Source organism: Patella vulgata, chromosome 3 (assembly GCF_932274485.2).
Source record: "Patella vulgata chromosome 3, xgPatVulg1.2, whole genome shotgun sequence".
Lineage (NCBI taxonomy): Eukaryota > Metazoa > Mollusca > Gastropoda > Patellidae > Patella > Patella vulgata.
Genome location: NC_065881.2, coordinates 24,290,593 through 24,308,327, shown reverse-complemented (window position 1 = coordinate 24,308,327; position 17,735 = coordinate 24,290,593). Strand labels below are relative to the sequence as shown.

The window sequence follows — 17,735 nt, the reverse complement described above, 5'->3', positions numbered from 1 at the left end:
TAATATTCTCATCCCAATGTTTAGATTCTGATTGAAACACTTTAGAAACAGTGTTCTCGATTAGGTCATACATAATCAATCTTGACGGACTGTTACATGTAAGTCAATTTACTTGCAATAAGATCAGGTATTTCAAAGAATTTATCCTTTAAAAAGACAGGAGTTCCAGTTAAATTTTTAGTTTTTATGTGTAAAAACATATTTGGAAAGAGAGAGAGAGAAATGGGGTTTAATGTCCACTCGACACAAAGTATTTGTGTTTTGAATGTATTCTTTGAGGAAAAATGTCTTATCTGCGTTCATACAAACTGCATTGACCAACTGACAAGTGTGGTTTCAGACTAACAGATTCTCCCCAGATTACACTACATGTATATTACATTATGACTAATATATACTAATATTATTTTGTAAACAAATATATAAGAATTTCAAGAATTTTATTTTCTTCTCATTAGCAATTTGTCTAGAAATATTAAACATAAGAAAAGCACATGTGTGAATGTTGAAGAATGCTGTGAAAAGAATCTAGTTTAAAATTGTTATTAGAAATTATACATACCAGTATTTTAAAATTGTGGTTATTTTTTGTCGTAGCCCCCCTCTCTGCAAATCCTTGTGGAAACTCTAGACTGAAAAGTTATCCAACTGACTTGATTTTCGATAACTTGAACAGCTAGACTTCGCTGATTACCTGTATATTTTTTGTTTGAGATTTGTTAACCAAGAAGCCAATCAAATATTTAATCATTCCTGAGATAACTTCATGTTTTGTTACTCTTGGTCGTTATATTTTTTAGTGTTGTGTATGCTCGTGTTACCCACAAAAGTATAAATATGCAAAATCTTTGTTGACAGCTCAGATGACTTACCTGTAGTAGGTGTATGTTTTGTTGCCTGTCAAGCTATCTTATCATTTACCAAATACTTTTTGGGGCTACTCCCACTTTTAGACAAAAGGTGGTAAGGATTGACATTCTATTTCAACCATTAAGACAGTTTACATTATTTGTTTTGTTATGCCAAGTTTCTTTCTATAGCTCATCCTAATTATTGAATTCTTTCTACCAAAAATACTGTCTGGCAACATTTTATGGGAGTCAACTGTAGTCTGTAGGAACTTTGTGCCAATCACATGACTTGTAACTTCTTAGTTCTTATGCCAACTATGGACTGACCTATTTGGTAATGATCAGCCAATACTTCTTAAAGTCTTGCTAGAAGAATTAGAAAATGGAATCAGATTTCGAAACCAAGAAATGGAAGAGGTATTACATTGTAATAGAAACATCATGTGAAAGTTGTAATCTCAAGATTAGCCCTAAATATGTGAAAATATTTGACAGAAATACTCAACAAAGTCTACATTGCAAAAACTTGTTGATTGTCTTACTGACTGCATACATTAATGTCATCAGATGAAAACAAGTGATTGATTACTAATATTTTAATCAGAATCTTCTTTTTTTTTTCAGTAAAAAGCACACGAAGATGATTGATTTTAATGGTATAATGAGTTGCCTCCCCAAACCTCAATGAGACAGGTGGCAGTAGAAGTAAGTCCAGAAGATGGGGGACTACATCATAATGGCCGCATTCTGAACTTATTGTCTCTCCACTGGTGGTTCTTGGCAGGGCCACTTTTGTGTGCTATTAACATGCTAGCGTTAATAACAGAAAAACTTCAAAAACAAAGTCTCGATGAATCTGCTACAAATTCAACCAGCATCAAAATACCAGTAAGTATTAGAAAGATTCAAGGTACTTTCATTTCCTTTACATTTCCTGACAATTTAAAAAAAAAAGTCAATTGGAGCAGAAAACATGATTCACCTGTGTTTTTGCTTGTGGACGCTCTCGAGGCTAAAGTTAATATCCAATTGACCTTAAATTTCTACATAGTGTTTAAGGTTATGAAACGAAGAATCTGTTGATTCGTGATCACGTAGAAATATCTTGTGTACACTCTAGAGGCTAAAGTTAACATCCTATTGACTTTAGATTTATTCACATTGTTTAAACATACATTATGAAAGAGCTAAATCTGATTATTGCAAATCTTTACTTAGGCTTCAGATGTCATAGAAATTATAAATTAGATCTTTATTTACACAACAAGCACAAAATCAACTCTGTAGACCCACGGATGGCTTGGATTCGGCTTGGATTTAAACGGGATTTCGTTGATTGATTAAATTTTTAAATGGCGTCGTGAGCGGAGATTAACCGTTACGTTGAATTCATACTCCCGGAAATAATTTTAGATCGAGGCTAAATGATAGATTGTACGAAGCGAGGCCGCTGTTGAGCGAGGCCGCATGTCAGTCAATTTGATTAAAGTTCGATATATACGGCCTTGATATTATGTTTAGTTGTTGTTAAAATGAGTTTGGATGTCGGTATTATACACTCTTTTGTCACTTGCGTTTACAGAAAAATTATAGCTAACATCACCCCAGTTGAATTGCAGCTCCATTGGATCACTGTTCGTGAGTTACGTAGACCTACCAGTTACAGTCCAAGAGTACATGCAGGCTAACAAGAAGTCGGCTATAATTATGCCTCATTGATTTGGTCCATTCCTTTCAAACTTTCGCTTCTTATCTATATATTAAAAGTCTTATTTTTAATTTGTAGTAAAAATAAATGTGATACCAATTGAATTGCAACCCCGTTTCAAACCACAGCCATTGAAAACGTTACTTGATAATCGAGATTATGTAGGTGGAGTTAACGCCTGTCAATCAAATGATCGGAGACGGTGAAGAGAGATTTGACTCCTATTTCTAGTCAAAAGTTACAGCAGTGATAACTTTGTTCAGAATAAAGTAATTTGACTGAAATTTTCAATATATTCTTCTTTCATCATCTATTTTTGAACTGTTATAGCAAGAATGGCCAACTCTCTATTAAAATCTCCCATAATGTATCTTTAAGATCATAAGACGAAGAAGCCTATTGATTTTCAACGATTTCAGAAAATTACTGCCATAGTTCTGGGCCTTGATCACTTTGAAATATCTTGTGAAGGCTCTAGAGGCTAAAGATAATAACCAATTGACTTAAAATTTTTAAGGTCATGAGATGAAGAATCTTTTCAATTTTCAACGATTCTTAATGATTATGGAAATTGGTATTAAATATATACACAGTGTTTAAGGTCATGAGACAAAGAAGCCTATTCATTTTCAACAATTTTTGATAACTACTGCCAGAGTTATGGTCCTGGTAGGAACTGGGTTATAAAATTTTAAGCTTCCATTCCCTTTAATATAACCAGAATTCAACAAAAATAATTCTTGGTAATTTCTGAGGAATATCATATTTTACTGTATGTAATTACCACAAAAAACAGCCAATTAAGATCCCTGGGAGTCTAAAGTTTATAACTAATTGACTTTAAATGTATACACAGTGGTTAAGGTCATAAGACAAAGAATCCTGTTGATTTTCAACGATTTCCGATAATTACTACCAGAGTTATGGCCCTTGATCACTTTAAAATATCTTGTGGATGCTCGAGAGGCTAAAGTTAATATCTGATTGACTTAAAATTTTTACACATAGTGTTTAAGGTCATGACAATGATTATGGAAATTGTTATTAAATATTGTGTATGCTAAATGTTTGTATAGGGTGTGTTGTGAATGTTTTCATTTCTAACAAAAGAAAATAATTGCGACAACCCTTGTTGACTCCTTGGACAATTTAGCTGCTGAGGGCATGTTTTGTTGCCTGGCAACCTATTTTAAATAATGCAAGTAATTATGTCAACATATCCTTTCCACAAGTATAACACGATCCCGAATGTCAGTGTTACCTGCCACAGGTAAATTTCAGCGTTAGTGATTTCCGCTGTTCTCCGTGAGAATTCGTAACTTACCGCCAGTAGACAAACCGTGACATCATTTTAGTCCTTCTACTCCGAGAAATATGAGGACTTGTGTAAGACTAGAATATGAGCAGAAGGACTAAAATGACGTCACAGCTTATTATTAACAGAAAGTTATAACTACACTAGGAGAGCAGCGGAAATCTACCTGCTGCAATTTACCTGTGGCAGGTAACATTCACATTTGGGATCGTGCTATACGTATGGAAAAGATTTTTGACAAAAATATCTGCATTATTTAAAAAAATTATGAAGCTTTTCCGGTGACCTTTAAAATATATGATTATGTCCCAAAGATCTTGGTTTCTTTTGCTATTTGCACATATCACACCGTAACTTCCTGGATTATGGCCCCTGATTGTACGAAAAATCACGTTTTTAGATTGTGGATCCTCCAGAGGTCACAATTTTTATCCGATTTTAAAAACCATTTATATATACTATTCAAAAAAAGTAGGGGATATTTGATTTTGGGGGCATAATACTAAAATATGCAAATGACTACGAAAAAAGTCACTATAGAACCTAACAGAAGAAACATTTCCAGTTACATGTGCCGCCCAAACGCACCAATAGCTACCGCATGGAATGCAGGTGATGCTTGGGATCATCATGGGGGTCCAACCCAAGATTTGCACGACTCTGACTTTGAATGTTACAGTCATTGTGGCATTGAATTCCAGGGTGGAAACATCAGTTTAATTGTTTTAGTGACCAGAAAACAAATTTTGATATGCGTCGGCTTACCCAAAATGAAAGGTTACGTGCCCTTGGCATGCTACAGATCGGCACAACACAGGCGGTTGTGGCGCGGACGATGAATGTTTCTCAGTCTGTCATAAGCAGGCTATGGTCCAGATACCGTGATACACAATCTGTACAGGACAGACCACGCTCAGGTCGACCAAGGGCGACAACTCAAGCCCAGGATCGATTTATCCGTACCTTGGCCTTGAGAAATCGTGTCATCACAGCAAATCAGATCAGCGCTCGTCTTCAAACAGACACTGGTGTGAGAGTGAGTGGCCAGACGATTCGGAATCGACTGCATAGGGGTCACCTTCGCGCCCGACGTCCTCGCGTGATCCCTTGTTTGAGAGATCATCACATTCAGGCAAGACGTCGTTGGTGTAGGGATCGTCAACACTGGGATAATCGACGCTGGAGCAATGTGATGTTTTCAGATGAGTCATGGTTCACTGTTGATTTTTTTGACAGACGTAGGAGGGTGTGGCGTTGTCGAAACGAGCGCTTCCAAGACGTTAACGTCATCAGACATGATCGATTTGGGGGTGGTTCTGTTATGGTGTGGGGAGGCATCACTGTTGCTGGAAGAACGGCTTTACATGTTGTTGCAGGGCGTGTTACAGGCCAGTACTACCGGGACAACATCTTGGCAGTCCATGTTGTGCCGTTCGCACGACGTCATGGCCGCCGTTTCATCTTCCAGGATGACAACGCAAGATGTCACAGGGCCAGGATCGTTACAGGTTACCTCCAACAAGAGAACATCACCACTTTACCTTGGCCAGCACTGAGTCCCGACCTCTCCCCCATCGAGCATGTCTGGGACATGCTTGGACAGAGGTTACGTCAACGTCAACAACGTCCTGCCAATGTCCAAGAACTTGCTGCTGCGTTGCAACAGGAATGGGACAATCTGGACCAAAATGACCTTAGACGTCTCATTAGGAGTATGCCACGTCGGATCAATGCTTGTTTGGCAAACAGAGGAGGATTTACCCGTTACTGACTTGGTTGTGATGCTGTGGTAACTTTGCTGTTTGACCCCGGGTATCATTTTACCCTTATAATGGTCAGTCTGTGCCTTACTTAGTCTAACGATCATTTGGAATAAATCGATGAATGTGAACTTCATTTCATTTTGTCATTTGTTTCTTCGTCTGTTTCATTAGGTGACTTTAATAACACTTAAAAATCAAATATCCCCTACTTTTTTTGAATAGTATATAATACCACCATTACACCATAATGACAGTTGAGTTTGAATTTCGGAAAAATTAGATCGAAACTACCCAAAAAAATTACCTCTCCCTGTATGCAAATAATGTTAAAGTATGTAAAACCAAGGTTGTGGACCCTTTAGATGTCACAATTTTTATCAGATTTTGATGAAACTTAAAATATATGTTTATGTCCCAAAGGTCTCGGCTCCTTTCGCTATTTGTGCATATCACGTCGTAACAAAGTGGCCACCCCTTTACGCAAATAGTGTATTAATACATGTATATGGTATATCAAGGTTGTGGACCCTCTGGGGGACACAATTTGGATCCGATTTTGATAAAACTTGAAATGTCTGTTTATAACCCAAAGATCTTGGTTCCTTTTGATATTCGTGCATATCCGATCTTAACTTTCTGCATTATGGCCCTTGATTGTATGAAAAATCGTGTTTTTAGATTGTGGTCGCTCAGGGGATCACGGTGGCTAAGTAGGTAAGACGCTGGCTCGCTAGCCTGGAGGTCGGGTGTTCGATCCCTGCATTGGCCGAGAAAGTTCATCGCGACTTTCCGGCGTGGTTCCCCTTGTCAGTGATGCAGGAAGGAGGGCCTGACAAGGACAGCTGTCTAGTCATTCGGATGGGACGAAAAACCAAGGTCCCATGTACACATTGGCGTGCACGTAAAAGATCCCTTGACAGTTGGAATTCGATATAAGAGTAGGCCATAGTGCCGCTGTCCGGGCAAAATTTCCCTCATAGCACACTGTATGGCGTATGCCAGTCTTCATTAACCCAGTTCGGAGCAGAACAGTAGGACGTTAAACCCCATTTCATTTCATTTCATTTTGTGGTCGCTTTAATGTTCACACTTTTTATCTGATTTAAAAAAAAAAAAATGAGAATATGTCACCGTTGCACCCTAATGAACCAAAACTGCTGGACAAAATGGCTGCCCCTCGTATGCAAATAGTGTAAAAATATGGCATCAAGGTTGTGGATCATCCAGAGGCCAAAATTTTTATCTGATTTTGATGAAACTTTAAATTTATGTTTATATCGCAAAGATCTTGGTTCCATTTGATAATCGTGCATATCCAAACGTAACCTCATGGATTATGGCCCCTGATTGTTCAAACTGCCGGACAAAATGGCAGCACCTTGTAAGCAAATAGTGTAAAAATATGGCATCAAGGTTGTGAACCCTCTAGATGCCACAATTTTTATCTTGATTTTGATGAAAATTTAAATTGATGTTTGTATCACAAAGATCTAGGTTCCATTTGATAATCACACATATCCGAATGTAACTTCCTGGATTATGGCCCCTGATTGTTAGAAAAATCGCATTTTTAGCTTATGGACCCGCTAAAAATCACAATTTGTATTCAATTTTCAAAAAAAAACGATTAAATATATCATTGTTACACATCAATGAAGGTTGAATTTAGTAAAGGTCTGATAGAAACTGCCAGACAAAATGGCCGTTCCTTGTACGCAAATAATGTATTACCAAGGTTGTGGACACTCTAGTAGAAGTCACAAATTTTATCTGATATTGATGAAACTTGAAATGTATGTTTATAATCCAAAGATCGTGGTTCCTTTTGATATATGCGCAAATCAGACCGTAACTTCCTGTATTATGGCCCCTGATTGTACAAAAAATCACGTTTTTAGCTTATGGGCCCTCCAGAGGTCACAATTTTTATTCAATTTTAAAATACATTTCAATTTACCACCATTACACCCCAATGACTATTTCGTGAAATCAAATGTCTGACATCTTGGGTCAAAAGCCGCTTGTATGACCCCTGACGCGACCTTCTACTACCACCGGTCAGATCTTCATGTAGTAGAGGCCATCAAAAGTATAAAAAAACGAAATAAAGATCTGTATTTTAATCAGATTGATCTTGCTTGGGATGAAACTTAGTGTAGAGTTTGGCTGTTTTCGACAAATGCTGCATGAAACCAAACAACACTTGCAATTGAGTGAGATTATTATTATTATAATAATAATAATTGTTGCATTTATATTGTGCAACATTTTAAACTAAAGTCTTTGTACGTGTGAGAACTGTCTTAACATTTAAATCTATCTAGAAAAGATATGTCTTGAGCATAGTTTGGAAATTCTGTACGGTTTTAGCTGATTAATATTCTCTGGTAGGTTGTTCCATAAGGAAGTATCATTAATGTGACTAAAGAATAAGTTTATTTTTTGGTAACAAATTTTCCCAGTTTATTTAAAATAAATACTTGTTTAAACTACATATGATCATAGTAGGAGATTGACTTGAAGTTTTAATCCTACCTAGTCAGGGTTATGATAATCTGTCATTTTCAGTCTATTGCATGCTTTATTACCGCCATGTAATTTTATGGTTCAGTAAAGAAATTTTAAGTGCAATATGAATTTTTAATATCTAGTCTCTTCTATTCTGGCTATTATATCAATTTAAGATAACTATCATTACGGATGGGGTAGTTTTATATAATCTGATTTTACTTTTGTGTTGTACATCACCACAAGAATCAAGTACATTGTTCATGGTCTACATGTACCCTAACTACTTTATGTCATTCATTCTCTTTGTTGACTATATGTAGATAATTGGATAGGATGTGTAGGATTAGAAATTGGTAAGCTTATTATGGAGGAGTTGTTTAATATTGGATTTATTAAATAAAGCAGGATAACTGCACAAAAAAACATAGTTTGAACAGTGTTGGATCATGGATGCCGATTGAATTCACGACAACCTAGCATATTTTTATATGCCCACATTTCAGTGTGTCACAAAGCCATCTTTTATAGCATCTAACAGTTAATAATTGTAAAAAACTAACTTCCACAGAGAACACAACTTCTGAGTCCTTTCGTACCAGAGTTATGCCCCCTCTTCCGAAAACTTTGTGAACACTATAGAGGCTGTAGTTTTTAACTGATATTTTTCAAATTTGGTGGGAAGCATTAAGGTTATGAGAGGATGAACCCCATCGATTTTCAACTATGTTCCAATCAGCGATACCTTTTTTGACACTTATAAACCATTAGTCCTAACAAAGATGCATCCTTTTTGTCCCCCGCCTTTCGAAGAAAGCAGGGGACTATTAAAATGCGTTCGTCCCTCTGTCCGTCAATCTGTCCGTTCAAACTTGGTGGAGATGTTTAATAGGTCAGTGCCTTGATGGAGTTCGATAATGAGCATTTTCTGCTCAGGGTAAGCAGAGCGATAAGCAATTTGATTGGCCAAGACTTTGGAACACAAAAACTCTCATCCTAATTGATGTAGAATGTTCAAACTTGGTGTAGGTGTTTATTAGGTCAATGCCTTGATGGAGTTTGAAGATGAGAATTTTCTGCTTAGAGAAAGCAGAGATAAGCAATTTGATTGGTTGATTCTCTGGGACACAATAACTTTAGTTCTAATTAAGTGAGAGTGAGGACACTTGATGTATAGTTTTAACACATCAGTACCTTGACTTAGTACGATAATAAACATTTTGTGCTGAGGGTAAGCAGAGCGATAAGCAATTTGAATGATCAAGACTTTGGAACACAATAACTCTCCTTCTAATTGAGGTAGAATGTTCAAACTTGGTGTAGGCGTTCGTTAGGTGAATGCCTTGATGGAGTTTGATGATGAACATTGTCTGCTTCTGGTAAGCAAAGGAAAGCAATCTGATTGGTTGATGCTTTGGGGCACGATAACTTTGGTTATAATTAAGTGAGCGGTTCATTATATCATTACCTTGACTTAGTTCGATGATGAGAATTTTCTGCTTAGGCTAAGGAGCGATGAGCAATTTGATTGGTCAAGACTTTGGAACATAACAACTCTGCTTTTAATTGAGGTAGAATGTTTAAACTTTATGTAGAGAGGTAGAATGTTTAAACTTTATGTTCATTAGGTTAATGTCTTGACTGAGTTCAATGATTAACATTTCAAGCTAAAGCTAAGCAATTTCATTGGTCGATGCATTGGGACAAGATAACTTTGATTCTATCTGATAGAGAGTGATGAAACTGTATAGTTGATAATCAGTTTGATTGCTCGATACTTTTGAAAAAAATAAATGTGCTATTAAAGATACATTATGGGAGATAAGATAGCGAGATGGCAGTTCTCGCTATAATAGTTAAAAACTAGATAGTGTAAAGGTAATTTGCTGAAAATTTCAGTCAAATTGATCTACTATGAGCCGTGAAAGAAGCGGATGAAATTTTGGCATAGTCTCGGTCATCATTACTAAAATCATTAATATAAACAGCTTAGTCTCGATTATCCACCTTTGTTGATTTAATTATCAACGGCCGTTAGCGGCATATAGGAATCTAATCCAGCCAACATCGAAGGCTAGCCTTGACATCGAGAGTTTATTATGGTCTGGATAAGTTAATTAATGTCTAATTGATAATTTAGATAACATTTCAGGCCTAAAGAAAGACTTGTAAAAAGCAGATTTTGCTCTTGCATAATGCATGTTTAATTAATATGTGTCATCTATTTATTTTGGGATTTCAGCAGGGGACATCAGCCTCACTGTTGGCTTGTTTAATCTATAGATCAATAAGTAGTATGATAAATTTCTGTTGTTTTTTGTGATCATATTCATGAGTGTTTAGCTTAAAATAACGTTGATTGTCATTTGCATTTCTCAGACAATATCTAATTTTTCACAGCTTTTATTAAATTACTCAAATTGATATAATCTGGAAAACAATTAAGCGAAGATTAATTAGTATCTGTATGGCACTGGCTTGTTTTGACCATATTGTGTTTATATTATCTGCAGAGGATACCAAGTGTTGACAAATTTTCAATTCATTATATCTCAATAAATATTAAACAAATTTGAACCATTCTATTCCTATAGATTCAACTGTCCCAATATTAAAGTTTACAAGGGTTTAAAAAAAAACTCCAATTTTTATGCACCTACGTGGTAATATTTATATCGACCACAATTTATTAGGGATTTTAAAATTCATATCTGCTGTGGGCTGATGTTTTGTAGCCTGGCAACCAATCTTTGTGATATATGAGAAAGATCTCACTATTATGTTCAAGATAGAATCATTACAAATATTGTGGAGAAATTTTTAAATAATGTCACTATGTACATGTATGTTTTTGGCATCTTGAATTGTCACTATAATGGGATAATGTACACTCCTGTTACCTACATGTAACTCATTTATCATCAATTTAAATCATAAGTAAGAGTAGTACTTTGTCAAATAAATCTTAATACAAAATGTATTTCCTTCACTTATTTAGCTATTTTTAGATCGACATATTCTGAAAAGATTGGTTTTGATGTTTGCATCTGATTAATCTAAATTATGGCCAAGCCAACTTAGCTATTTTTAATATGACACTTGCCAAACAAATAGGTTTAGATGTGCTTTGTAAAACATATCTGATCTTGGCTTATTCTAGCTTCTTGATAAAAAATAGAAGTAGAAAATAATTTCGATCCATTCTACAAGTAATCCTTATAGGACTAATTGACCTGTCAGGGCCAACAGTTGAGTAATTTGTACGGAATAACCTTCTAACTCCCACTACAATTTCTAGCAAAATATTGACACAATAAAATGCAGCTTGTCTTTACTCCTGGTCTAAGCACAATATTTTATAGTTAGGCTATTTGTTATACAGACATTACCTGTTATTAAATTAATGAATCCATGATGATTAGGTTATGTAGACATCCATACCAATAAAACTGTCTTCCCAAGTAGGAAATAAATCCATTAGATTATTTGACAATTCCAGAATATTTCTACTGTGAATGTGATGCATAGAATACCAGGCCCCGAGTTCACAAAGCATTCTCAGACTTAAGTTAAGAATTTACTCAACTTTCAATCACTGATTATGAGAAATATCTTTGATCCAGAAACACAAAACTTTACACATAGTTTCTTATTGATGTATTTAATGCATTAATACAACATAAGTTTTATAAAGGGATGTATTTGAGTTAAAATAAGGCAAGCAATTTTGAGTAAATTCTTAACTTAAGTCTGAGAATGCTTTGTGAACTCGGGGCCAGAAAATGTGGCCATTGCTATATGATTAAAACGAATAAATCAATGTGTTGTAGTGTCCTCACATCCTTAATGACCCAGATCAAGTTTAGCTACATAAAAGAAAGATTTAGAACCTTGTGAACCCTCTAACGAAAATTATAATCTGATCTGTATGAAATTGTCTTGTAAATGCCCCCAATTACCTACAAAAGAATAAATATAATACAACCCTTGTCAACTTGACGGACGGTTTAACTGCAATGGTCGTTTGTTTGTTGCTTGGCAACCTATCTTTTTGGTAAGGAAGAACTCTATCATAATTCAAATTTTCTAAATTCAAGAGTTATCAGCCTTTTTATACGCCACAGTGGAACTGTGGTCGTATATTGCCTCCGTCAGTTGGTTTGTTGTTCACAATTTCTTGTGAACACTCTACAGACTACATTTATTATTGGATCAGTTTGAAATTTATATATATATATATACATGTATATATATATCGTTTACATTAGTGATATGAAGAATACTATTTAATTTCAATAGTTTCCGTTGATTACTTCTAGAGTTATGGTCTTGTCACTTTGTTGAACCTTGTGAATGCTTTAACAACTAAAGTTATTAACCGATCTGTATTAAATTTACATGTATTATTTGAATTAGCAAAACAGAGAAGCCTATCAAATTTCAACAATTTCCGTTTATAACTGCTAGAGTTCTGGCTCTTGTTTCACTTTGTTGAACCTTGTGATTGCTCTAATGACTTAAGTTATCATCCGATCTGTATTAAATTTATATGCATTATTTAGATCACAAAATCAAAGAACCCTGTTGAATTTCAAAAATTTTCATTAAAGTGCACATAAGATGGGCTTGGAAACTTTTCGGTTCGTGTAGCCATGGTTACTATATCAACTTTACGGCAAGTTCACACCAATCACACGTAAAAACGACTTTGCCAATTATCGAAAACACTCTTAATCCCCTCGGACGCCAGTGACGTCACAGTGACCGAATGCATATTCGGAATGTTTATTCCTTAATTACCTATATACAGCCGGCTTGTGTATTCATTGACGCCTTACTGATTCCTTAATCCCCCTAATTAAATAAAACAATTGACTACGGAATGATTTGTTTTGTAATTCATTTTAATTTAAGATCCAATTAGAATTTGTTTCATAATGTACGGTCGCTCTCGTTTCTCACGACAGCAATTTTAATACCCTCTAACATCGTGTGAAGACCAATCGATTGGAGATACATTTTTGTCAAAAGAGTATTGTGGTTCACATTTTCGTCAAGAGTATTTTGGTTCTAATTTCCCCGAGTAAAAGAGTACAGGGGTAAAAAGATGTGGTCATGCAAATTGTATCATAAAAGTCAAACATGATTGAAAAGCGATTTGTAAATGACGATCCGTTACCATCGTACGGCGGATTTGACTTCATTGCGAAAAAATATCTCAATATACATTAGAATTAACAGTACAAATAAATTTTGTTGGTAACCATCTAAATGGAATAACAGGCAGATTGAGAAGGGTCATCTAACTATCTTTGTGTATTGATAATAATATGACAAGTACATGTAGTGTCGTTAATATCTGTCATTAATTAATCAATCCGACTAAAGTTATACAGACTTGGGGGTCATAAATTAATTTACATCTCGGTATTGTTAGTGGGATTAAGAATGCTGATTAGGTAATTATCTTTTTTACGCCGGCCAGATCAAAGACATCACTCTAGGTGGAACGTGTGCGTAGTACCCGTAAATGAACTAATGGTAGAATCGTACACACACGTATAAAATAATTAAGTTTTAATCATCAGTTGTTTATAATTATTATTTACCCAATACTTATTGCTCGCCGGTGTTTTTGTAATCAAGTAGCCTCGTATTATTTGTTGACTGGCTTTTAAACAACATTTAATTGACTTGATATGAAATCTTCTTTATAATAAAAGTATTTTACAATTGCATTGACAGTTTAATCACTCACCAAACGGCATCAGGAACTCTGCGTATGATCAAGTGTATTTGATATATGCATGTCCGTGAATCCCATGGAATTTTCGCGCCAAAGTTTAACCTCAGTTACTACGCCCGTAGTGCATGGAACCGTACATGGCAATAAGATTCCCAACGTTGATTGGCTGAGAAATGAGGGCGATCTATGCATGGTCATCGGAAAATTCCATATTCGCTGTGAATTTCAAAAATTGGAGTTACGATAAAAGTTGTTCTTTGTGTAAAGAAATGGCTATTATTATTATATATAGCTAATAATGAATATATCGACAATTGACTGGCACCATTTGTATTTCTGTACTTATAGAGAATAGTTTGGGATATCAAGTATTGCGGGGTTATCCAAATTACCGGTAAATGCGCTAATTGCTTAGGTCTTCTTCAGTTGTCACAGGGCCTATTTAAACAATGGCACCTTAAATGGATCTACGGCATGATACGGCATTTTAAATTCACCTTAAAATATTCCAATCACAAATGTCTAATCTATATCAACGCAAGACGATAATTCAGTGATTATGATTATGCCAGTAATATGTTAATTGGACCAACACGTACATACTTGTCAACTGGTGGTGTGTATTGCATAGATAATGTATATAGTATGTGTAGTGCCTGTGACGTCACCAGCCAATCAACCGGATTAAGGTTGTAATTGAAAATTTGAAAACCGTTTTTGGCTTTCGGATACTTAAACCTCAATAGCTGAATTAATTTTAATCAGATTGGCTTGAACTTGCCGTAAAATGGATATAGTAACCATTGGCTATAAGTACATTCAATTAAGATTTTTAATCTTATGTGGTCTTTAATTACTTCTAGAGTTACAGCCCTTGTTTCACTTTCTTGAACCATGTGAATGCCCTAATTACTAAAGATATCCTCCAATCTGTATGAAATGGATATTCATTATTTAGATTAGTAAAACGAAGATTCCCATTGAATTCAGCAATTATTTCACAGAGTTATGGGCCTTGTCTCACTTTGTTGAACCCCTTGTGGAAGCTCTAATTACAAAAGTCATCATCCGATATGTATTAAATTTAAATGTATTATTGAGATTAGTAAAACGAAGAATCCTTCTGTTTCACTTTGTTGATCTTTGTGAACATCTGTATGAAATTGATATCAGTGTTTTGTAAATGCTCCTATTACCAACAATAGCATGAATATAAAACAACCCTTGTTGACTGATCGCACGATTTAGCTGCTGTGAGTGTATCGTTTGTTGCCTGGAACCTTTCTTTTATGTCAACATTGATGTGTGTTTTATATTCTCTTCATTTCACAGTTTCATATATGTGAGGATTTCACATTTTCACGATATCACAGCTGACTCGCAATTGAGTCGATTTTCACATAGGGTTCACAAGAATTGACAAAGTTCACTGTTCACAAAAGTTAGATTAATAGTTCACTCACACATTACACTAATTCACATACAGTGTCTTGGTACAAAAACAATCTCACAATCCCCGTTTAAGGAGACAGCCTTACACGTGTTTCTTTTGGATGGCCGAATGGTTAGCATGTGCACGCTGTATCATTAGGTTTGTCATTGAGTCAACTGGCATGGTTTTGATTCCCCAGTTGTATGTGACAAGGAGTAGGGTCGCCTGTCCAACCTTGTGGGTTTTCTTTGGGTCCTCCGGTTTCCTCCTATAGTAAGACCCCTACATGCAAGCGAATTAGTGAAATATAATTGAACCATATGTTAGTCCCGAAATGACCTAGTTTGTGTCTAGTGGAAGTTAAACTCCATTTCTGTCTGTCTCTCTAGAGAAAACTATTGTGGTCCGTTTTGAACATTACACAACATAATTGAGAAGACTTTTGAATTTCAGCTATTTTTGAAATAATTTCCATAGTTATTATCATTGAATTTGTGAATGCACTGACAAAACTTATATTCTGATTTATTTGAAATTTATATGCATTGTACAGATTAGTAAGACACTGAAGGCTGATAAATTTCAGCTATTTCTTTTAATTAAGAGTTGTGGCCCTTGTGAATGCTCCAGCAACAAATTTATCACCTGAACTGCTGCATATTTAATTTCATAAATTTCCATAATTCCATTATGAACCTTCTGTTACATGCATTGTCAAATGTTTAGTGATACCAAAAAGCCTGTTGATTTCAACAACTTATGTTAATTACTTCAAGAGTTATTGCCCTTGCAAACTTTATAGAATCTTTGAGCACTCAAGCGATAGTCTAAAAGGGAGAGAGATGCTTAGCAGAATTTGTAATATTATTGTACAGTAGGGCTGGCAATCGATATCAATTTTAAATATCGATATCGGCAACCATTTCGGCAATATCGATAATCAGAAAATTTGAAGTTTGAAGAAATAACTGTATGCTAATAATGCATTTAAATATTATTCATCAAATTAAAAAACAATTATGATCCTCAAACTATGTTTTCTTAATGTTTGTTTCGTTCACAACTTATCTGATGGTGTTATTAACAAAATAGTATTCCCAGCTTCGCGCTTGCCATCAATTACTGTTGACAATTTTCCTCGGGCGCTTATCACAATAAATAAATTTCTATTAAAATCGAGGTATTTCCCCTGAACATTAATTATTCATTGTCAGTGTTGTAAACGACCGCAAAAATTACCGGCACGGTGGTTGTAACTAAGTCACCTTCCACCTAAGTACCACTAGGATTTTAGTGTGTGTGTGTGTGTTTAGCTTTAGCGTGTTTTCAATGATATGACAGTGATTATTTGACACAAAACATTCCGTTAAACATACATTATGCAAGAGCTAAATCTGATTATTGTAAGTCTTTATTTAGGCTTCAGTTGTCATTGAAATTATAAATTAGATCTTTATTTACACAACAAGCACAAAATCAACTCTGTAGACCCACGGATGGCTTGGATTCAGCTTGGATTTAAATGGGATTTCGTTGACTGATTTAATTTTAAATGGCGCGTGAGCGGAGATTAACTGTAAGTTACGTTGACGTAATACTCCCGGATTAAGGCTAAATGACAGAGTGTACGAAGCGAGGCCGCTTTTGAGCGATGCCTTAACAAATGACATCTAAACTATTTAAAGTGCAATAAACTAAACACAGATAATGATAAATTATACAATTCCTGGAGACTGTGTGATTACTAACACAGACGGACAGGTCTTCTGTCTTAATATCAATAAAAATATTGTTATTTCCCCAATAGGCACGACGCCACTGGTGTATACCTATAGATTTATCATAATTGTATTATACTATTATGTCCTATATTCAATTGATTTAATGCATGCCCAAAATACAAGTAAGAATGAAAATTTACCCTCTCACTCATTTTGTCCAATTGTTATAAAAATCCAAAAAGGTAAAACACAAATTCGGATATGATGACAGCAGACAATAGACAGCAGAGATTATGTAGGTGGAGTTAACGCCTGTCCATCAAACGATCGGTCATACTAAGAATCACTGAAGATGGAATTCAATCTCATTTCTAGTCAAAAATGACACTGGTGATAACTATGTTCAGAATAAAGTAATTTGACTGAAATTTTTAATATATTCTTCTTTCATCATCTATTTTTGAACTGTTATAGCAAGAATGGCTAACTCCTTATAAGAATCTCCCATAATGTATCTTTAATTTCATTTTATTGAAGCTCCTTTATTTTTTATACGAGTATCGATATCAAAAACTGAATATCGATATTTACCTGTAGTCACCGACGATTATCGAATATTTTTTCGCCAGCCCTATTGTACAGTAAATACTATCTCAGATTTTAGAATCCAAATTCCCCCGTAAATAATGGT

The 17,735-nt window shown here is 35.2% G+C and overlaps 1 protein-coding gene across 3 annotated transcripts in view; it reads left to right on the top strand.

Moving 5' to 3' along the window:
* The window catches only part of LOC126816626 (protein FAM53A), a 51,395-nt gene that overhangs the window by 18,712 nt on the left and 14,948 nt on the right, over positions 1–17,735 (top strand). For all 3 annotated transcript variants that reach the window (XM_050543326.1, XM_050543327.2, XM_050543325.2), the window contains exon 2: positions 1,476–1,739. In XM_050543326.1, the coding sequence (XP_050399283.1) occupies positions 1,536–1,739 (204 nt within the window). In that variant the 5' untranslated portion in view covers positions 1,476–1,535. The remainder of the gene's footprint in view (positions 1–1,475; positions 1,740–17,735) is intronic.